The 22,583-nt window shown below is 45.5% G+C and overlaps 3 protein-coding genes across 3 annotated transcripts; 2 read left to right on the top strand and 1 right to left on the bottom strand.

The window, feature by feature from the left end:
* The first annotated feature begins 2,256 nt into the window (after positions 1–2,256).
* LOC123407341 (transcription elongation factor 1 homolog) lies at positions 2,257–2,817 on the top strand. Its single transcript, XM_045100456.1, has one exon. It carries the CDS (start codon positions 2,257–2,259, stop codon positions 2,584–2,586), a length of 330 nt encoding a protein of 109 aa, XP_044956391.1. The 3' UTR covers positions 2,587–2,817.
* Positions 2,818–2,999: 182 nt separating this feature from the next.
* On the bottom strand, positions 3,000–6,500 carry LOC123408198. Its single transcript, XM_045101366.1, has 5 exons — positions 6,021–6,500; positions 5,430–5,724; positions 4,764–4,848; positions 3,160–3,221; positions 3,000–3,040 (listed from the first exon to the last, which is right to left on the bottom strand). Exons 1-5 carry the CDS (start codon positions 6,498–6,500, stop codon positions 3,000–3,002), a joined length of 963 nt encoding a protein of 320 aa, XP_044957301.1.
* Positions 6,501–14,965: 8,465 nt separating this feature from the next.
* On the top strand, positions 14,966–21,158 carry LOC123407177 (probable beta-1,3-galactosyltransferase 14). Its single transcript, XM_045100255.1, has 7 exons — positions 14,966–15,523; positions 16,257–16,409; positions 16,483–16,565; positions 16,680–16,779; positions 19,387–19,500; positions 20,291–20,433; positions 20,600–21,158. The coding sequence occupies exons 1-7, from the start codon at positions 15,120–15,122 to the stop codon at positions 20,698–20,700; spliced, it is 1,098 nt and encodes a 365-aa protein (XP_044956190.1). The 5' UTR covers positions 14,966–15,119; the 3' UTR covers positions 20,701–21,158.
* The last annotated feature ends 1,425 nt before the right edge of the window (positions 21,159–22,583 follow it).

Raw genomic sequence — 22,583 nt, 5'->3', positions numbered from 1 at the left:
GGAGGAGGTGGCCGCCGGGGGGGCGACGGGGAAGCTCGCCGCGGGAGGAGAGCCGGTGGAGGGAGGCGGCCGTGGGGAGAGGAGGCCGCCGGCGTGGTGAGGGGGACCGAGGGGGGGGGGGCCGCCGGCGTGGTGAGGGGTGGCCGCCGGCCGGTGGGAGAGGGGCGGCCAGGGAGGGGCGAGATGGGGGGGAGAGGGGCGTGGCCCGGCAGGGGAGGGAGAGAGATCGTGGGAGAGAGAGGGAGTCACGGGAGGGTGAGAGGTCGTGGGGGGGGGGACAGGAGGCGCGGGGGGGGGGGGGGCTGGCGTCGTGGGGTGGGGCCCCCCCACGAGGGGGGCTGGCGGCGGCGGCGTGGGAAAAGGAGGGAGTGGCGAGAGGGGGGGGTGGCGCCCAGGAGGGCTAGGGTTTGGGGAGGTGGGGGCGCGGGAGGTGGCCGGCTGGGCCCTTTTTGGCCCAGCTGGGCCGGTTGGGGGGGGGGGGGGTTGTTCCTTTTTTTTTTTGATTTGTTTTGTTTTATTTTCTCTTTTCCCTTTTCTTTTTATTATTTCCTTCTTTCAGTTTTCTTTCTTTCTTTTATCTTTATTGTTTCTTTAATACTTTCCTCGTTTTTACATATATATTCTTGTAATATTTGCAATGAACTCATAACGTACTCTACTTTTGTTTTCAAATCTGAAATCCGGACAAACTCGAATCAACGCGGGTCTGAGATGGAAATCCGATGACGTGGCATCATTAGCGGTTGATCACTGTAGTTTAATTACAATTACTACTGTAGCAAAAGTCGAGGATGTCACAGTCAGGACGTGTGGGCATATTTCCTCGCGTCACACGCGCGGAGTGAGGATGAGTAGTAGTTGTTGGGCGTATGACACGAAGTAATTGTGCCCACACGTGTTGACTGTTCTAATGTTCGTCCATACATGACCGTGTGGGCTGCCTCCTGATTACGCCACACAGGACGTGCGGGCGCATGTCTAATATGACACGTGTGGTGAATATCGGGACAAATACAAAGTTGAACTATTTGGAACAACGTCCAGATTTGTACTAATGGAAATCGAAGACGAAGCTCTCTTAATAAAAAAAACTACTACTCCCTCCATTCCTAAATATAAGTCTTTTTAGAGATTTCACTAATGGACCATATACGAAGCAAAATGAGTGAATCTACACTCTAAAGCATGTCTATATGTATCTGTATGTAGTCTTTTAGTGAAACCTCTAGAAAGACTTATATTTAGGTACAAAGGGAGTACTACTAATGAATCTTTCTTTGACAATAAAAATTTACTAGTGAATCCATGAAAGGAGGTAATCCAACCTTGAGGACTCAAAGGGAAACGTTTCCATACGGCGTGTCGGCGGAACCGACGTGCCGGTCGCTCGCTCGCTCGCGCGGGTCATGCAACATTTTTCGCACGTGCGCGCTTCGCTGGTAGTGGATGCAACTTTTATATCGTGTAATTTTGCTGCAACCACTGTTTAATTTTGCTACTACCGTTTTTCATTTGTTACATCTGTCCATTAAAAATATGCATCCACGGTTGGTTGCAACTCGAGTTCGTTGGATTTTTGCTACAACCGGCGTTTTGACTTTCGCTACAACCGTGTTAATTTTTGCTATAACCGGCATCATGTTTTGCTGCAACCGTTCATTAAAAAAGTTGCATACACGTAGATTTTTACTACAACCGGCGTTTGATTTTTGCTACCACGCACCATGAGCTTCGTTTTTTTGCTACGATCACGTAGATGGTTTTTTGCTATAATTTTTTTTTGGAACCGTTGACGAAAATTGCTTCATCGCATCAAAATTTTGCTGCATCGGGTAAAAATGTTGTACGGAGATCTAACACTGCAGACGCACCGCGGTTGGTGAATCCCGCGGCCGGCGCGCCCACGCAGAGCACTGGCCGGACTCAAATGCATAGCCCATGCGGACTAGCTAGCTCCCGCGATACGGCGCGTGCGGCCATTTCGACTTGGCGCCAGCAGAATCCGGCTCCGACTCGGTAATGGCTTCGTTGCACCGCCACACCACGCAATGCATATGCATATGCATTTCTCATTCTGCCGCCGAAGAGGAGCCGGAGTCGGAGTGGGCATGCACATCCTTTATAAGCACGCCCAACACTTTCCTTTCCCTACCAACACATCGCCTCTCTCTCTCTCCTGCACCTACGCCTCGAAGTTTTGGTTTTGCTGCCGGAACCTCCTACCTGCGATCGCGATCTGGTGGTGCGGTGATCGAGATGGCGAAGCGCAAGTCGATGAGCTCCAAGATGGCGTCGCGGAAGAAGCCGGCGCCGAAGCTGGACACCACCTTCTGCTGCCCCTTCTGCAACCACCCCGGCGGCGTGTCCTGCACCATCGACCTCAAGCTCTACGTCGCCAGCGCCGTCTGCTACGTCTGCCAGGAGGCCTACCACACCGCGGCGCACCACCTCACCGAGCCCGTCGACATCTATCACGACTGGATCGACGCGTGCGAGAAGGCCAACCAAGGCGTCGACGCCGGGGACTACTGCCTCAAACGACAGCGGCGAGTCGGCAGCGGCGACGACAGCGACAGCGATGCCTGATCGATCGAGTTGTCCGATTGATGGATCGACCTCATCTTGCGTTGTTTCAGATGTTTGATCGTAGTCCTGTAGCTCTGTTGCTGCGCACTGTGCAGACAAGATTAGATTAAGCTTGTTGTTTGAGATGTTTTCGATAGACAAGATTACCTTAAGCTTGTTGTCTCTAGAAAACAATATTGACACCGTGTGAGAACAAAGGCTCTGCAAGTTCAGTACCTTGTTGTCAGGAGAATGAATCAATTTCAGCTAGCAGAATCACAAGAGCTTCTGAGGATTCCTAAACCTAAATATCAATGTAAATTGTACAGTTCTGAATTCTCATGTCATTGCGTCAGAGGCGGTGACACTTCTGAACAGGGGACTGTCAGGCGACGGTCAAACAGGCGACTGTGGACTCTTGCTCTTATATTTCTCTACTCTGCATTGACATCCGGGTACTGCAACTCGGCGTGGACTGTTAGACCAGACAGTGAAAGAGTAAGGAATCATGTCGTAGGCAATCGTGGAGAGGATCCATAACTTAAATATCACTGCATTGCATAATTGACTAAGAAGACAGCTTATGTATAAAACCTGTAAAACAACCTGAATTTGGTATCATCATTTCATCAATATAACCTGAATTTGTTTGCATGCTGTTCAAAAAACGTACAGTATGCTAAATCAACTAGAAATATGTGTCCTCTGTTTAAGGCCGAGAATCTAAGACTTGACTGGGTTGGGTTTCTGAGTTCCAAATGGGAAAATTTAATTATGTGTGTCAGTCGTATGAAACAAAAAAAAAACTGTATCAAGGTTTAATGTTAATATGTAACTTGAATAATGATTTTTCTCCCCAATAGTCAGTTTAGCTTCAGATCACCTTCTAGCATTTGTACAACACGCATAATGCAAATACCAAGCATTTCTATTCAACTCCTTCTACTTATATTAATACAGACGAGTCCCAACTACAAACTGAAGATTAGCAGCAGTTGCAGAATACAACAGTTTCAGTAAATTCCTAACTGAAGATTAGCAGCAGTTGCAGAATACAACAGTTTCAGTAAACTCCTAACTAAAGATTAGCAGCAGTTGCAGAATACAACAGTTTCAGTAAACTCCTAACTGAAGATTATCACTATATATCTTCCAGCACAAGCTTATCAATGCTCCATTAAAATAAATCCCAAAAGATCATTTGAATGCAGCAAATAATATCGACCTGTACATATCTTGCAAAATTCATTTTCTGCTGAATGACTGAAACTTCAAACAGCAGCGCTGACATCTAAGAGAAATGCACCCGACAACGCTGAAGTACCAGCAGGTATAACAAGTTAAGAACACAACCACTACAAACCAATGTTATTGCATAACTGCTCACAGAGGTTCTCAAATTGACATATAAGAGAAATTACAGAGTCAACCCTGAAGTAGCAGCCAGAATAAGTTCGAAATCACTACAGACCAATGCCAATGTATAATTTCTTCACACAAATTCTGAAATTTTAGAGCCACAAAGGTAAAATAGACAGGTTCCTCCTGTCTTGGGACTGAATCAAGTTTATCTATGCTAACAGACACAAGAGGCGCTTCCTAAACCTATATCTGAATGCAAAATGCAGTTCTGAATTTTCATGTCATCGTGTCCGAGGCAGCGTCACTTCTGAAGAGGTGGATTGTTAGGAGCCCTGCTCTTATCTTTCTCTAATCTGCACCGACATCCGGGTACCGCAGCTCTGCGTGAGCTGAATAAGAACAGAAAGTGAGCAACTTAGGCATCAAGTCACAGGTAGTGCAACAGTTTGAGAAGACCAATAACTTAAATATCAATGTGTTGCAGAATTAACGAAGAAGACAGCTTATGCACAAAAGCCTGAAAAATACAATATAATGTGCAAAAACCTGAAAGAAAGCTTTCATGAAATACTGTAGGATATAACCTGAATCTAGTTCACATGTTGTTCAAACAATTTATAGTATGCTAAATCGAACAGAATTTACAGTACAAATAACTTTACTGAGTTGGATATCAGAGTTCCAAAGTTTCTACAAGTGACAAATTAATGGTGCCAAATGGGAAAAGTGAATTATTTGTATCAAGGACAGTACTATGAAACCAATAATTTTTGTGTCACGGTTTAGTGTGAATATATGTTATGATTTTATCCCCAAACAAACTTGATTCAGATTACCTTCTAGCACCTTTACAGAAGGCATAATGCAAATACTCCAAATGTCTAATACTACAAGAGTGTGCAGACAACTCCCAAGTTCTAACTGAAGCAGATTAGCAGCAGTTGCAGAATACAACATTTTCAGTAAAATAGTATCATTGCACAAGCTGATCATGTCAACGCAGAAAATAGTATGGGCCAGTAGGATAGGAACTAGGAAGTTAGCAACTAGGAAAACTGAATTATTTGTATCAAGGACAGTACTATGAAATAATTTCTGTGTCAGGGTTTAGTGTGAATATGTTATGATTTTATCCCCAAACAATCTGGATCCAGATTACCTTCTAGCATCTTTACAGCAGGCATAATGCAGATACCAACTATTTCCATTCAACTCTTCTCCTTATGTCTAATACTACAAGAGTCTAGACAACTCCCAGTTTTTAACTGAAGATTAGCAGCAGGTTGCAAAATACAGTACAACAGTTTCAGTAAAACTGTTCTTCAGACAGTTTTCCAGCACAAGCTGATCATGTCAATGCAGCAAATGAGGTATGGACCACTAGCAAATGAGGTATGGACCACAAGATTATGCAGAATACAACAGTTTCAGTAAAGTGTTCTTCAGACAGTTTCATAACACAAGCTGATCATGTAAATTAATGCGGCAATGGCGCGTCTCACCTGGCGTCCCGGCCATGACGACGATGATGTCGAGGGTCTCGCGGCTGTGGGGCAAGTCGACGACCAGTGGGGTAAGCCGCCCGTGCATACCTGCTCGGACGCACATGACGAGGTTGGAGACGTCCATGGCGACACCCAGCCGACTGGCCAGCTCCTTCCTCAAGTGGTATGCGGACCTGCCCCTGAATACGAGTGATTCCCAGGCGAAGCCGACATTGGACTCCTCGGCTCCCTCCTGCTCGTACTGTATCACCCTCCACGGCAACACGAAGGCGAGGCTTCTGGGAAGGCGGAGCTGCAGTTCCAAAGAACCATCAAATGCGAAGCAGGGTACTGTTCTGAATTCTTTGATCGGAAACACAAATCCCCAACTGAATCCCCAAGAACCAAATTCGGGAAGAATCAAGAAGCGGGCATGGCGCAAATTTGGCAAGAATTGCTCCCAGGAGAATGAAATTGACGCAATATGCAATCCCCGCGGTTGAATTCTGACGCAAATTAACGGCATCCAAGAAGCCAATTCGCCCAATCGATAGTTCCGCTGAAAGCAGTTCGAGAAGTATGAAGCAGCAGCGGGCATGGCGGACTCACCCCAGTCGGAGCTGCAAGACGAGGCGCGTCGTTCCTGGCGGGGATGCGCTCCACGACCCAGTGCATCATCGTGCCGGTGCTGTTGAAGTCGTCGACGCTGAGGTACCTCCCGTTGGCGCGGAGGCGGCCGGCGACGTTGCGGAGCAGGACGTCGTTCCCGGAGTCGACCCCTACGGCCTGCCACCTGATGGCCTCCTCCTCCCACGGCTCGTAGTCGCACTGCTCGACGCGGAGCCCGCTGTGGCCTCGCGGCGCCGGCGCGTCCGTGGAGGCGAGGTAGCGACCGTAGGCGGCGCTGTGGAGGAGTAGGTACCGCACCTGCGCCTGAGGGGGCTGGAACAAGTGCACCGCCCAAGCCTCGTTCATCGACGCGCGCCGCCGGCTGAGGGAGACGCGACGCCCGTCGTCGTCGGCGTGCAGGTACGTGCCGGTCTGGCGGCTCCGCAGCCGCACGTGGTGGCCGTCCTGGAACTGCTCCATCGGTCGCCGGATACGCCGGAGAGTAGAGGTGCGCGGTGGAGGGAGAAACCGAGCGGGGAAGGAGAGGTGGGGTTCTTGGAATCTTGGTGCTCCGGCGACGGGGAGAAGAGGTTGGTTGGGACGGTTACGGTCGGGCGCCAAGGCGGGGTATTTCAAGGTGGGTGACGCCGTCGCCGTGCTCGCATAGTGGGCTTGAGGGCCCAGCCCACACTCCTGAGCGCAGCCTCCTGCAAAGGCCCACATTATTTGTGTTGTTCTGCCCTGATTCCTCAACACACACTCGGCGCAAAATTCCTATTCTACGCTCACCGCAGCGAGTTGGTCGTTGTAAAGCACGAGATGCTACTGGATAGGTGTATGGTCTGTTGCATATTTGGCCATGTCTACAAAGAGCATGGTGATGGCTTATATCCCGCCTCGACGATTGTTTTTAAGAATCTTCGCGCGAGTTGGAGCATGAAGACTGGCCGGCCCTCTAGTGGTCGGGATCGTGGTGGTTCTGGGAGACGGGGTGGTCGTTCAGGCCGGCCTGGTGATATTGATTCATTTTATCACAAGAATCTTGTAGAGGAGTAGGAGCCCTCGGATGATGATATGGATGGCGATGATAAAAAACTTAAAGAGGGTTGTTGATGACAAAGATGACTTCGAAACTGCAATGACTGATGCAAACGATGTGAACACAACTGCAATTGATGTGTTAGTAGGCTAGAAATATAGTCTAATGTGTGGGGTCGTTTCGTTGTCGGGTGCGATATTTATCCCCCAAGCTCCCTCTAAAGCAAGCTACAAAGAGATCCATGATAGGTGCCAAGAACAGAACACGTAGATCAGTTAAAACAGGCTCCCTAGAGGGGTGCTGCCAGGATCAATGAGAACCCCTATGCTGAAACTGCCACAGAATTGGCGATTCCTTGACAGTTCATGAGCTTCATGATCTCGCGAAGGCATATGTGTTGATGGTCATTTATATAGTTGAAACTCAGTTTTTGAAGAGCCACGTGGAGGTAGGTTTTAATTGTAGTTTTGCATTTGGAAGTAATGATCACAGTAGTGGAACGTGTGTGTTTTGGAATAACCCCATTTGTCTTGAAATAAATAGCTATTCATACCAGCACATTGACTCACTTATCTTGGAACTGGGCAAAGTTCAATGGCAACTTTCTTGTTTGTATGCTAAAGCAACCCCGGAGCCGGACATACAAAAAATGGGACACTGTGAAATTTTCTCGCATGGAGAACATCTCTCTTGGCTATCTCCCTTGGGTTTGCATCCATGATTTCAATGAGATCTTGTGCAAAAGGCAATCTAGTGATATTAGACGTAGGTGCTTATGCTGGCACACAATAATGAAGAAAGCTAAAATGTAGCAACATATAGTAGAATTTGAACGTTTTGATTTACATATAACTCTTGCTGGTGACATAACATGGAAACTCGACATGATGTCCAACGCTCTTATGAGATCCTCCATCACCTCCACCAAACGCTTCAATTGATATACCATCTCTTTGTGAGCGTATTTGTTTAGACTATTTTCGATTTTCCACATCACGAAAATTGCAATGGCGGCAAACATCTCCATCGATTGACATGGGGATCTATTAGCATATATTTGTCCCAAGTTAATGGGTGCAGCCGAGGAAGGTTTACGCCAAAGAAACTCCTTGCCTCATCCAACATCGCATGATCACATTTTACAAGCTCGGGCGGACCCACGTTGGGCTGAGTGGGGACCCCGGCACCCAGTCAATTCCTATTTTATTACTATGAAATCTAATGTTTTACTAGTTGGGTCCTCAGTTAGCCAAATATTAATGTCCCCAGCCACTTGGGCTGGCTCCGCCCGTGTTTACAAGCGCATGAAAAAGTGTCTCCTTGCTATGTCCATAAAAGGACAACATGCTTCTGATTAACTCCCCGGAGAAAACCTTTCAACACCCTCCATCAGAAGATCCTGATAATATGTTGAACATGAATTTTCCACAAAGCCTTCCAAAAGGTTTCCCACTAGTGATTTGGTTTAAGTCTTTATAATAAACTAGTTGAATGCCCGTACGTTGCCACGGAACAACAAATTTGAACATGAAGACATTGATTAAAACATGCTGCTTATGATTGTGTTACAACAAAATAGTGCTTATTCACTCATAGAAAACAAAGTATACTCAAACTCAAGGTGAACATAGTTAAGATCATGGGTCTACATGAAAAAATAGTTTTATTCTCTTGACAAAATCTTGTACAGCTTGAGAGGTATTGGCTTCACATTCATGGTCATTGTATGTGAGTAGGTGTATGAACACTACTGTAGGTCCATTGGTATGGAACAACAAAGACATATACATATTTGACGAAATTATGTTATATCCGCTCAGTGAATGTGTTGTGTCAAACACAGGATCCCAACAATTCTTCATGCAGTCTACACACCGCAACAGATCCTTCCATGTCCCTTCCTCCCCACCGAGTGCCATTGTGTGGAATAACAGGTTTTAACTTCTCTAGTTAAACCTTTTCTTCCAAGACGGCTCCATTTTACTACTTATCATAGTTTAAAGCAACCTGCAAATCCAAGCATCCCGATAAATCTTATCAATGGTTAGTTGGGTCCGTTCTTTTTAGAACATAAACCTGTTCGCAACAAATGTTATCAATACGTTTTTAAGATGATATTGTTTACATAGGTTCTCCACCAAGTTTATAAACAAGGTAATAGCTAACAAGCAGCTCAGTATATGTATCTGAGTTATTATGATCTTCAGGCTTTATTTCTTACAAAATAACAAGAACATGCATTTCCAACAAAAGAAAACAGAAATATACATGCCCCACGAAAACTGAAATTGAGGATAGTGCTTGACCTTTTCTAGTTATTAAATTCTTAATCATGCGAATGTATATAAAACCATGCCTCGTTTCTTTGTCTTCTCTTCATATATGGCGTATATCTCTACTATTAAAGCATTTTATTACAACAAGTCTTTTCAGAGAGGCTCAGGTCTAAACATTATGATACTTTCTACAAACTCATGAGCAGCCTATGCACATAGGAAAATCATCTCTGGTATTTTAAAGTTATGATATAAGCACCGGTTCTTTATATTATTGCACTAAAAATATTTTTATTCAGCATAAGAACAATTTAGACATTCATGTATACAAAATTAAACCATCGATGAGCCTTTCTTTAGATCATCAGTGTAGTAACCTACCCAGTTCCATAATTTATTTTTCCTCTCGTTCTTGTCAATCCGACACCGCATAGCACATGAGATCCCTTCTTTTCTAAGAATAAGACTAAAACAAATAAATCAACTATGTTCTGAATTCTAAATGCATGGTCAAGAGCCCATGTTAAACAACTACAGTGGTGACCCAAGAAAGCATTACAAAAAGTCGACACAAATAAATATGAAAGGTCAGGAAGAAAGTTAAGTTGATCACTCATGAGAAGTTATAGACGCAAATTAAACAATATGACATGTACCAAAGGAAGATGTGCATGAAATTTTCACAGCTACAATCTCATAGAAATATCATTGATAATTAGTTGTCTCACGGGGTAGTGAAAACACTCTTGTAATAATCTAGGAGGACTAACTACAGAATTACATAGAAGAAAAGAATCGATTCATCCATCGTTCTTGTAATAATTCGACAACTAATGAGGAATATACCTTTCGTTTACTTTTCCAAATCCTTTGTGCACACTTCTGATTTTTAAACTACGATGACATTAATCTGAAATAAATAAATAACCATATTATATAGAAATTAATTTTAACCCCTAACATTTAGAACTGCCTTATACAAATAATCGAGTGCACACGCGACAAGAAAATGTTTCTCTTGTAGAACCAAAACCTTCCTTTTTTGTATACCCGTTAATGAATCCTAGTAGAAGCGACTCATGGTACTATACATTAGTACAACATCAGAGTCACATTTTACATCACTTACTTGCCCTATAAACCACCTTAACGACTGGCATATTAGTCCTATAAAATATATTGGCCTAATTGAGCATGTGCAATGCAGGTTGCCTATTATATGGTGTAGCACACGTGCACGTACGTCAAAAATCTTAGAATTGTTTTTCTTCTAAAATGCAACCTAAACCAAATTAAGAACTATCTTAAAATTGTTTTGTTATTTTCAATATTAAGAGATTGCTTAATTTAAAATCATGAAGAATACAATCGCAACACATGATTTAATTTAAAATATGACATTTGATCAAATGCTAAACCTGAGGAAAATTCACCAAGCTCATCGCCGCCACCACGCCCCTACATCTCTCCTTGCTCCATCAAGCTCCCTTCGGTGCTCCAGAAGCTGCAGGACATGTCCGTGATGAGCAGCACTTCCTCCAGCGTGCTCCCAACATCGCCATACGTCATTACTTTGGCAGCCGCTGCCGAGCTCCATGACCATGCTCCCGTCCTCCACAAGCCTTGCTGACCTCGCCATTGCCATCCTTGTGATCTTCCATTCCTCCCTCCCGCTCGTGCCCTGTGCTGGTCGTTCACGGCACACGGCAGCGAGTCGCCCGGGCCAGAGCGCCGCTGGTCTGGTCAACGAAATCCAGGCCGTTCGACTGGTTTGTCCAGTCCGGTCCAACTCAACGGCGGGCAGTCCAAAGGGTGGTGTGGTTTATCCTACAAGGGATTGCCAATTAGCCAGTGCAAACTTGAAGTTCAGTTTTCATATGATGCTAATGCACAATACTGTAAGATATTTGAGTTCTGAGTGAGCGATCAACTAATTAAAATTATTGTCGGCCGGCCAACAAAACAACATACATTTATTTCAAGGAAGAGACCATCTAGGTGGGGAAAGGCAGATGTATATCCTCATGCTTTGCCAACCTGATAAAAGAATTAGCATTGCATATACACATATATGCAAGTGCACGCATGGAAACTATTGAGTGTAGTCTGTGTGTGAGTGGACCTATGAGAGGCAAGAACATGTTAAAATATCATAGAAGAACCAATCTTTATTCGTAGCAGTAATTACAAAATAATTCTAAGTGGCATCATGCACATTAATAGATTTGACCGGAAATTTTAAAATAAAATAAATTGAGTTCAAAATATGATTTGGTCAAAATATAAAATGAGGCCCAAATGACATAAAGTCTAGAAATAAATTTTACTAACAATGGTGCAAATATAGGGGCATATTGACATGTAACAACGGAACATCAGTCAACTGTAACATGTCAACAACCAATAGTAGAATGAGCAAGAAAACTTGAAGGAATGTGTCTTTTGTGTGAATATTGTTTCAAGGATAGCTAGTACCATCACAAAATATGTTACGGTAGAACTTCTGTCTCATATTTATTTATTTATTATTTATCGCGTTGAGTAGTAAATTAGAACAGAAAAAGCAAACGCTTGCCAAGATTATCATTCTCTGAATGTTCTCCAATTTAATACAACTATCATTTCTCTGAATGTTCTCCAATCCAATACAACTATCATTTCTCTGAATGTTCTCCAATCTAAAACGACACAGAGAAAATACCATAGAATAGAATGATGAATATGCTTGTAACAAGAGTACCCACTATCCTTAAATCATACTTCTAAAGATAGGAAAATAACCTCAACCTCAAGCATGATGGTTTGCTTAGCAAAAGTTAGATCAACCTTAATGTTCAATATTAATCTTAGCAGTATGATGTTTCAACGAGTGGATGGATATGGAGTTTCCCTCCTCACTACTGGCCAAATTCGAACAGCCTGCTATGCTTGCAAAAAGGTCAGCCAAAACTTGAATTGCTGAAACTGAGATGGAAAGCTATATATTCTGTTATTCGAAAAACATATGAACCTAACTTAGCTTCAAATTTCTCACAAATTAAGCATACCTTGTTCCACAGGCTACATACTAATATACATAAGCTAAAGACATTACGCGAACCTTTGAGTTGACTGACCAAAAAAGCTGATGCGTGTCCCTACAGCCAGGTAGTTCCACCAGCTCGACGTCCTCGTCATTGCTGTCCTCCTCTTCATAGAACTCTTCAATTGATGAGCACACCATTCAAAATTAAAGCTAAAATGAAATTCGGTTAAGTTCATAAGAAACAACATCTGATTCAGTTCGTTACAATTTGCAACTGCCCATAAGAATTCAAGCGCACAAGAGCAAAGCAGATTCTGGAAATTGCAGGTGGATGTACCTGACAGCGAAAGCTTCAGGCCAGAATTGGCCAGTGTTGACGAATATCAAGATGGGATTCGCGGCAGCGCTGGGCGTCCTTGGCTCCTTCCTTCCCTCCAGCAGTGGGTCGTATCTCACCGACGGTGCCACGGGTCAACTACAACGGCAACTTCACCCATCCTCCAACCCCTCCCGGGTCCCCATCTACACTGCGTAGTCGTCAACAGTGAGGCCCTCAAGGAGGCAGGCCGCATTAGACAGAGCTGGCCAGCCATCTACTCCACCCGTACGGTCTTGTATACTTCAGCTCCTCGCTTGGCCCTCCGAGGAGAGTGATTCGAGAAGGGGAGGCAGCTGGAGGAGGGGGATTGTAGAGATCTCGTCTCGAGGAGAGTGATTGGGGCAGAGGAAACAACGAGAGGAAGGGGATTGCTGCGATTGTGAGGAGTAGTTGGGAGGGATCGTGGGGGCATGGCGTGATAGTGCGTGCCTGCAGTTTGTTCATAATAGCGTCTTTGTTTTTTCCCATCTGACTTGGGTTGGTTCTCGCGTTAGAGGTGGGGTTGATTTTTTTTCTGGCTAGTGCGATGGTGTGAGAGCGTTCATACGTGGGAACTGAAGGGGATAAATAGGTTGAACCATCACGACAACAGATCCTCCTTTAATAATGATAGTTTAAAACATCGAGAGATTACCATAAAGCAGGGCATGGCCAATCGATGGGTTAAGCTAATCTAAAAAAAATAACCACAATGATATATCATGCAATGAAACGTACCAGAATTCTGGTGGCGGAAGATCGAGGATCGTGCATTCATAGGTGTTCATGAGGCATGTCTCTCAGAACAAGCCGGCCTTGTTGCGGTCTGGAACCTCGGTGAGCACCATGGCATGGGCGGCCGATCAACTTTGACTTCTCTAGTTTGAGGGTGGCTTCGTTGGTAGAGGTAATCCAGCATGGGGCGGCAACAGGCACGGGGGGCGACATCTGTTGACCCAGCATCAGGCGGTGTTGGCGGCGCCATTCAAACCACCAACAGGAACACATGACAGCTGACCCTCTCCACTGGTAGCCACGAGAGGGATTGACGTCATGCTCCTTATAAAAATACAAGGTGAATGAGACCATAGTTATGTCTCGGCTAGATGAGTTCTAACCAATCCCATAAAAATACGTCACAAATTATAGGTTCAAAAGTTTAATGTGATGGATTGCTTCGGTCAATGGTACACCCAATAATGTTTGTGCGTGGAGAAATTAGGAACTACAGGCAAGTATGTATGTATTTGAATGTTGACCTTACAATGAGAATACATCTAAATTGCAATTTAGTTTAGCTTTCTCTCTAACTGAATTAAGCACTTATTATGCATTCATTTGTTCATCAACCAGGTATAACCTACTGTAACTGAATCGACATAGAATAACACAAAATTGTAAGAGATGGCGAGAGAGGAGGGCAGACCTCTAGAACCTCCTTGAGGCCCTTCATGACGGCCGAAGCAACGTGTGGTCATGATGGATCTAGGCATCCACCGGTTCGCGAACGCAGTGCGAGGTGGTGTTTAGCTCAGATTCGTAGCCGCCGTCATGGTCCACACAGTCGCCGCCGGGAACTTGGAGGTGCGAGATGCCGTTGTAAGCGATAGAAAGGACCGACCAAGGTCGCTGGAGTCGCGCTGGTGTTCGAGAAGATGTCTGGCACAAACCCTAAGCACAGGGGAGGGGGGTCGCGGCTGAGTGCTAGGGGCCAGGAGCGGCGGATCTGGCTTGAGGGGGCGATGTAGCGGTGGGGGGCGGATCGTCGATGGACAGAGGAAGAAGCGCGACGCGAACGATGCAGCGCTAAAGAGATCGCCGGTTGATTTTGGTGGCGTACAGATGGAGTCGTGGGTGGGGAACGATCCCTGTGTTCGTGCGTGGGCTTGCTTTGTTTCGGGCAGTTCTTTTTTTGTTGGCGATCGTAGGAGTTGGTCACGAACGAAGGAGGTGGTTTCTTATCTCTGGTCCGCCCGGTTCGCTGGTTTACTCGCCACTGGTTTTCGGAGGGATAAAAAAAATCGATGAAAGGATGTGGGTGGGGAAGGTATCAATAGGAGGGTGGGAGATCAAACCAGTTGAACCATCACGACAACGGCACATCCCCTTTAATAGTAAAGAGATTGCTTCCAAAAAAATTAGAGTTCTAGACCAAGGCACCAAGCCCAGCCCAGCCCAGCACACACACCATTTCCAGTCACACCACACCAACAACCCAAAGCAACCATTAAAAAAAAAAACCAATGCAAAACGGGCGATCTGCCGTCACACTGTCGCGCACCCATTTTCCGCTCCGCCACCACTCTCCCTTCTCCGATCTGACGCCGCCGCTGCCCCACCAACCGGCCGCAGCCCCGGCCCCCGCCCGCCACACTCGCGGCAGGGCAGCGCGGTCGCAGCCATGCCCAGCTCGCCCAAGGTGTTCTCCTCCTCGGCGGCCGCAGCCTCGCGACGCTCCTCGCTCCGCCGCCTCCTCTCCTCGCCGGCCGTCTCCGCGGCCTGCCTCCTCTTCGGCCTCACCGGGTTCCTCGCCGCTGCCGTCTCCCTCTCCCGGGGGCCAGCCGAGGCCCCGCGCGGCCGCTGCCCGGACTCCTCCCACCCGCTCTCCGTCTCCGTCGCCTGGGACCGGCGCCCCGGGGATGCCGCGGGCGGCGCTACCGAGTTCCCGGCGGGCCACGCCACCGGATCGCGCGGCAGGCACAAGGTCATGGCCTTCGTCGGGATCTTCACCGGGTTCGGCTCCGTCGGCCGCCGCCGCGCGCTCAGGCGGACGTGGCTCCCCTCCGATCGGCAGGGCCTCCTTCGGTTAGTTGTCGCTGGTACCGCAGCTTCCTAGTTCATGTTCGCCTGTGTTGCTCGAGATCTAGCTTTAGCGCTCGACTGTTGATCTGGTTGGTTACCTAGCATTCCGTTCGTCCATTTCTGTGATCTAGATTTTGTTTTTGACTGCGGTGTATTCGAATCATCCCGTGCCTATTATAGTTCTCGTTCGCTAACATAAGTCATTGCTGGTCAATTAATTTTTATGATCAAGAGCTGGCTAATTCATTCATCCATTCATATGGAAAGTTCGCCTTATCGATCATATGGATATTGGATTCATTTGTTTCTATATTTGCTCCTTGAGTTTGATTATGAGTTATCTGCTGTGGCATCAGACTTGCCAATTCTTCTGCGTTGGTGGTTCTCTAGACATAACTCCTGCGAGTTTGCGATATACTCATGATTTTAGTGGAATCATGCTACTACTCTAGAAGAACGGTATTGATCCTTTTGAATTGCTGGACTCTGTCTCATTAGCACTGATGAATAGTGATTAATTATTTTCTTTCTTGAGTTTGAAGAATAATGCATGAAGCTGGACAATCTATTGTTTTGTACAGGGAATTTTTACATTTGCTTCTAGAGTTCTAGTGATAAATGTGACCCCAGTTATGTTGCTTGATGATTGTCACAACTAGTTTTTATTTTGGTTTCTATCCAGTGATGCTGCTTCTTAAGTGCTCTTGCAGTTCTCATTGTGTTCACTTTAATGCAGGTTGGAGGAAGCTACTGGTCTGGCATTCAGATTTGTGATCGGCAAAAGCAATGACAAGTCTAAGATGACAGCTCTTGAAAGAGAGGTTGAAGAATATGATGATTTTGTGCTTTTAGATCTCGAGGAGGAGTATAGCAGGCTTCCATACAAAACGTAAACAGTTTAACTAGTATCATATCATTGCGTTATCTCTTCATATGGAAACTGATTTGATCTTATGTTTTAGGTTAGCATTCTTTAAGGCTGCCTATGCGTTATTTGATTCTGATTTCTATGTTAAAGCTGACGATGACATTTACTTGAGACCAGGTGAGCAAGAAACTAACGATATTCAAGATATATGCTCTTAGTAGCTTTGACCAACATGCACATTTTTTTCTTTTTGAAAGGTTGGCACTTCCATCATCAATTTCTAATCTGCAGATAGACTCTCCTTGCTTTTGGCGAAGGAACGTCCACACCCACAAACATACATTGGATGCATGAAGAAGGGGCCTGTTTTCACTGATCCCAAATTGAAATGGTTAGTTTCTTCTTTTCATTTTTTACCCAACACTTTTCCTTGTAAGGGATGTTTAACTCTAAGAAGCAATACATACAGTTACATGCTAAATATATGGAAAGTAGCTAATACTGCAAAACCTGACCGAGAAGTGAATTTTCATTCTACAGCATAAGTATTGCATCAAAACTGTAGTCTTATGGTCTCAGAAGTATTTGTGTTAAGATTCATTATAGTTGTCTGAAATCAAAATGATTGGCATTGTCTGGTGGGCAAGGAGTGGTGCCGTCAGTGATCCTTGTTTCACCTGTAATGGTGTCTCTGCATTGATTGTACGCCACTTCCTGCTTTACATCATAGGATATATGGAAGTAGTGGAGCTCACATAGGATATATGGAAGTAGTGGGCAACATTTACCATAACGGCCTATTTTTTTTTCTATGTTCAGCGCTGATAACTGTTTTGGATTGGGTCTAGTGCTTTCATATCATAGGATATAAGGAAGTAGTGGGGCTCACATGGATTGGTCTAGTAGGCAACATTTGCTGTAAGGGCCTAAATTTGTTTTTCTATGTTCAGCGATGATAACTCTTTTGGATTGGGTCTAGTACTTCCATATACGCATGTTTTTTCATAATTACTTTCTGAGCTTCCTGAGATATATGTCGTTTAGAGCCAACAATTGTGCTCGAGTATTGGAAGGGTATGCAATGGTTACCATGGAATGAGGTAATGGACTGTTTTTAAGTGGTTAAGGCTTCTGGATACAAAATCTGGTCAGGGTTGGTTTGGCTAAAAAAAAATCATGCTCGCTACCTTTAGTGGCTATGCCTTTTGTCAAGTTCTGCTCTCTCCGATAATAATGTACTCCAGTTGTCTGTTCTGTATTTTTTCTTGTCAAATATTTCTAACTTTGATTGCTGATATATTTTTAAATGTCTGGATCAACTTATAAGATAATATTTCAGTGTAAGTGACCAGTAAAAAGTTAAAAATGGTAATTTTGTATAAAAAAAAACACACTATGGATGCACGTGAATGCTAATGTTTCTTCAAGTGTTAAGCTTCAGCTTACTTTGACATGCATTAATTTCGGAAAACAAAGCTCACCATCTGTGTGTACAAACCTTATTGCCTAATCAGTTGTAGGAGGCCTAAGTGATGTTGGACAAAGTTTGGATGTTTGATAATGATCTCCTCTCGATTAGTTTAGGAATATCAAGGAGTTTGTTTTCCTCGGTGAATATGCTATGTGCTGCTTAGCATCGACATATGACCTGGAGAAAGTTGGTTATCTTTGGATAATTGAATATACTCCCCCCGTTTCTAAATATAAGTCTTCTTAGAGGTTCCACTAGTGAACTACATAAGGATGTATATAGACATACTTTAGTGTGTAGATTCATTCATTTTGTTCCGTATGTAGACCCTTAATGAAATCTCTTAAAAGACTTATACTCCCTCCGTCCCAAAATTCTTGTCTTAGGTTTATCTAGAAATGGATGTTTCTAAATACTAAAACATGACTAGATACATTCATATCTAGACAAATCTAAGACAAGAATTTTGGGACGGAGGGAGTATTTAGGTACGGAGGAAGTACTATTTATGCTGACTATGAGTCTTATCATTCACGATAGTGAATTTTGCAAGTATGTGCGAAAGGTTAATGGACAGGGCAAAGATAACTTTTCGTGCATCCAAAACTAGGATATTTGTCTTCTGTCACTCATATCTGTAGTTAAGGAGTGAAACTAACTTATTTGATGACTTGATGTAAGCTCAACCAATATTAGCTACCTAGGTGAAACATTTATTTGAGTGAATTTGGCCATTGGTTCCTAAACCTGCATATTTGTGTTAGTTAGGTTGGTAGCCTTGCAATTTGATATGATCCTATCTCTGAACTTCTATTTGTATCACTTGGATCAACACTTGATGTAACTCAATCTGTTATTTCACGAAATATTAATGGTTCTATCAGTTAGATTCCCGATCTTGCAATTTATTTGTGATCCCTGAAGTTAACAGTTCTCTGTACTACTAACACATCAAAATTAACTTAAAAAAACATGCAAAAGGTGGCAGTAGTACTAAACTTAAGGCTGTATATGTTTGGTAATTGGTATATTAAGATATCAAACACGATACCACATACCAGTACTTGGTAAACCCCTTTGTTCAGTGTTTAGAATAACAAAACAAACGAGGATGCAAATTGTGTATTTAGTGAATCCCTTTGTTCAGGGTTTGGAATAACAGGAACAAACTTGGATGCAAAATGTGTAGTTACGGTCATGCCTATATTCACAACAGGGCTTGTATGTTCCCGGATTTGTTACTGTTTGAACCTGCGTGTGATCGATGTGTTTTCATTTAATAACTGGATCCGGTTGGTGAGTGTGTGTGTGGTGGTGGTGGTGGTGGGGTGGGGTGGGGGGGGTCTCTAAATGGAACTGCAAGTTTAGGGGTATATAAAACATACAGTGTATAGGTTCAGGGACCTAGAGCGCAATTCATACCATTTTTTTTTTGTATTTGCGAACACTCTACCGGGGCAATTATACTGTGTAGCACTCGTCGCTGCCTACTTATTGTTCTTGATTGTGCTCTTTTGATGAACACAGGTATGAGCCACAGTCCTTCCTACTTGGATCAGAATACTTCCTTCATGCATATGGGCCTATTTATGCTTTATCAGCTGATGTGGTGGCAAGCTTGGTTGCTCTGAGAAACAACAGGTAAATATTCTAAAACTCGCCATCTTGCACATAAGCATGTTTAGCTGTACCAGTAAATATTATTTTTGGGTCTCAGCAAGCCAACTGGTACCAAACTTTTTTTTAACTTAGTACCACAGAAAGATGTATACCTAAAAAGTGCCCTGGGGCCACATGTTAGTGACACATGAATGACACTTTACAACTTGTGTTATCTTTGCGATGGTGAGGTGCAATTCGCCCCTAGCACCAACTATCAAGTAGTCATGCTAATATGCTATAGTCATGAAGTGCCAGCAAAATGCCCTACTGCTTGGCAACGAGCTTAAAACATTTTTTCACTCCCCTGGTGTCAGTTTGTCATTGACTGCTTGGCAACGAGCTTAAAACATTTTTTCAGTCCCTAGTGTCAATTTGAAAACAAGTCTTGACAGGGAACATTCCTTATACAGGCTGCAATATTTTGTGATATGTTAGTTATGGCCAGATTCCCTCATGTTGAAAGCATATGCCAAAGCGTGAAAGTTATACCTGACATGGATAGGGCTTGTGGTCATGTCTCTTTCAGCTATTAGTAAATGATGTGGTTAGGCGAACTTTCCTTTCCTGTGGCTGGACTGGTTATAGAGCTACAGTAAAGAGTCACAATTGTAATGTTATTATGCCTGTAGTAGGCTACAGTCGCAAATTGACAGTTTTTAACCTAAATTATTTTAAATATATTGTGAGCCGGTTGCTTTGCATCATTGTCCAACCTCAAACCGAAGCATGTATCTGTTTGTTTAACATATTCTTACCTATATTTGTCCAGTTTCCGAATGTTCAACAACGAGGACGTTACCATTGGATCCTGGATGCTTGCTATGAACGTCAACCACGAGAACACCCATGCCCTCTGCGAGCCCGAGTGCACGGCATCCTCGATTGCCGTCTGGGACATCCCAAAATGTTCAGGTTATTTCCTTCATTAATTTCTATCTTTGACCCGACTTTACCAGAGCAAAAGCGCTTGATGAAATGTGGATCTTTCACATTCAAGATTTTATCTGCCCCGGGGCCACGACCTTTTACCAGAAGGCGCATCCGTAAATGTAACGCGTTTCTGTCTGCTCTCATCCAGGGCTATGCCACCCAGAGGTAAAGATGCTGGAGCTTCACCGGCGGAAAGAGTGCACCGGTGGTCCGACGGAGGCGGCCGAAACCGAAACCGATGACGAGTGATGCTTGCTTGGTCTGGAGACACAGGGAGCCAGCCATGGAGGCATGGACCAGGCGATGGACGTGCCATGATGATGACACAAATGGTCGGTTGACCCAATAGATTCTTGGGGTGCCTACACCATCCGATTCGATTCGATTCCGTCACCAGGTAGTACGTACAATGATTGCCGTTTTGCAAGAGCATACCAGGCACACTGACGAGACAGCTGCGTCGTGCGATTCAGGCGCGGCGCCACACCACGCCGCAGTTGCAGCGCATTCTTACCCTGCTTTTTAACCACAACTGTATTATCATTACCGTCGGATGCGCCGTCGTCGTGACAAAAGTTTTGTTGTATAGAAGGGAAAAAAAATGCGGTAGTACAAATTGAGTAGCGCCCCATACGTTCTTTTGCCTTCTGCGCCAATCAGCTCATTCTTGAAAGATTGGAGTAAAGGATATGGACTGCTCGATTGAATCCTTTTTTTTGCCAAGATGCCATCCTCGAGTTCCCGACACCGGTATGACACTGCCGTGTCGCCAACTAGGGAAGTAGTAGAGACGTTGGTGGCAGCATTGAATGGGAAGGATCCTCCTGCTCGCAAGGATGATGACGATGATGATGGGTCTTGTGGTAGAGCGCGTAGCTGTCTCTGGGGTCTAGCAAGTCCACGGACTCCAGCTAACAAAGAAAAGCTCAGTCCGCTTTCGCCCCGCGTCGTCGGCCACTTGCGAAAGAGTACGCATTCACTCACTCCCTTGTATTCAAGCTGATTCGACGTGGTGGTTGAGAGAGATTCGGCCGTCAAGACCCACGAGTCGACATCACTCGCTGTCCGAATGGCCTGTGCACCGCACCCTATCCGCCTAACGAGCGAATCTCGCACCAAGAGCAACTTGCCATCCATTTCGTCCGTCGCCGTTCGTTTGGGTCGGCGCGAATAAAAATGATGGTCCAACGCGTAGACCCATTGCCAAAACGCATCCACGACAATTCATTTTCGGTCTAAATTTGGGACTGAAATGCGTTGGCGCGGACGTGAAGTGGACGCGCGCGCACCCTCGGTGTCCGTCCCAACCACCGCGATCAACATAATTTATGACGCCCGTCATCGTCGGGTCCATGCGTCGGCGACCATGGCTGCATCGGCGCAGACGCGAAGTGGACGCCCCACACACCATTTCGTCCGTCCGCGTCCGTTTGGGTCGCAGCGGACGAAAACAGGCGCCCAACGCGCCGACCTAGTCCCAAATCGCGTTTGTTTCATGTCCGCGTCAACCCATTTCAGGTCCACATTTAGGGCGGATTTGCGTCGTCGCGGACGCCGAGCGGACTCGCCGCGCGTCCCGTTCGTGTCCGCCTCGGCCCCACTCGTCGGCCGGCCAACGACTCTCCGGTCGTATTAAATGCAACCACCTACCTACGGGCCCGCCTGGCAGTGGGTGGAAGGTGGTCATGGGTCCTTTTTTATTCCAAAGCGTGTGTTGGGGTCGGCCTCATCCACTTTCCCCTCCCGTCCACATCTAGCCACGCTTGCTTCCCCGACAGCGACCACGCAACCCTAGCCATGGGCTTCTTCGGCAAGGGCAAGGGCAAGCTCACCGCCGGCGCGAGCTCGTCCAAGGTGTCGGCGTCATCGCGGGAGCGCGTGTACATCCCAGTCCACCATGCTCGGTGGCACTGGCAGTACATGCAAGCTTTGTCCTACCCAGATGTCAACCTCCCCCAAGGTTGGCATCTGGACCCCGACCGCATCCCTATCCCAGCAGTGTCGCGGTCTGCACGCGCACGCGGAGGAGGTCCGCCGGCGGCGCGCTCCTCACTCTAGAGCAGCGGCACGACCCGACGTACGCGGCCGACTCTCCTGAATGGGAGGTTTGGTTCGCCGTCGAGCACGAGCGG

The sequence above is a fragment of the Hordeum vulgare genome, chromosome 7H, assembly GCF_904849725.1.
Source record: "Hordeum vulgare subsp. vulgare chromosome 7H, MorexV3_pseudomolecules_assembly, whole genome shotgun sequence".
In the NCBI taxonomy this organism is placed as follows: Eukaryota; Viridiplantae; Streptophyta; class Magnoliopsida; order Poales; family Poaceae; genus Hordeum; species Hordeum vulgare.
Note: the sequence above shows the minus strand (reverse complement) of the source record. Positions and strands in the feature narration are given on the sequence as shown.

Excerpts from the sequence above, each read along its gene's own strand:
- LOC123407341 (XM_045100456.1), top strand. The coding sequence starts at position 2,257 with ATGGCGAAGCGCAAGTCGATGAGCTCCAAGATGGCGTCGCGGAAGAAG.
- LOC123408198 (XM_045101366.1), bottom strand. The coding sequence starts at position 6,500 with ATGGAGCAGTTCCAGGACGGCCACCACGTGCGGCTGCGGAGCCGCCAG. Across the intron at positions 4,849-5,429 it reads CGTCATGGCCGGGACGCCAG|TTAGAACTTGGGAGTTGTCT; the intron begins GTGAGACGCGCC and ends AATCTGCTTCAG. Across the intron at positions 3,041-3,159 it reads AAATTCAGGTTGTTTTACAG|TCCACGCCGAGTTGCAGTAC; the intron begins GTTTTATACATA and ends CTGGTCTAACAG.
- LOC123407177 (XM_045100255.1), top strand. The coding sequence starts at position 15,120 with ATGCCCAGCTCGCCCAAGGTGTTCTCCTCCTCGGCGGCCGCAGCCTCG. Across the intron at positions 16,566-16,679 it reads TGACATTTACTTGAGACCAG|ATAGACTCTCCTTGCTTTTG; the intron begins GTGAGCAAGAAA and ends TCTAATCTGCAG. Across the intron at positions 16,780-19,386 it reads ACTGATCCCAAATTGAAATG|GTATGAGCCACAGTCCTTCC; the intron begins GTTAGTTTCTTC and ends TGATGAACACAG.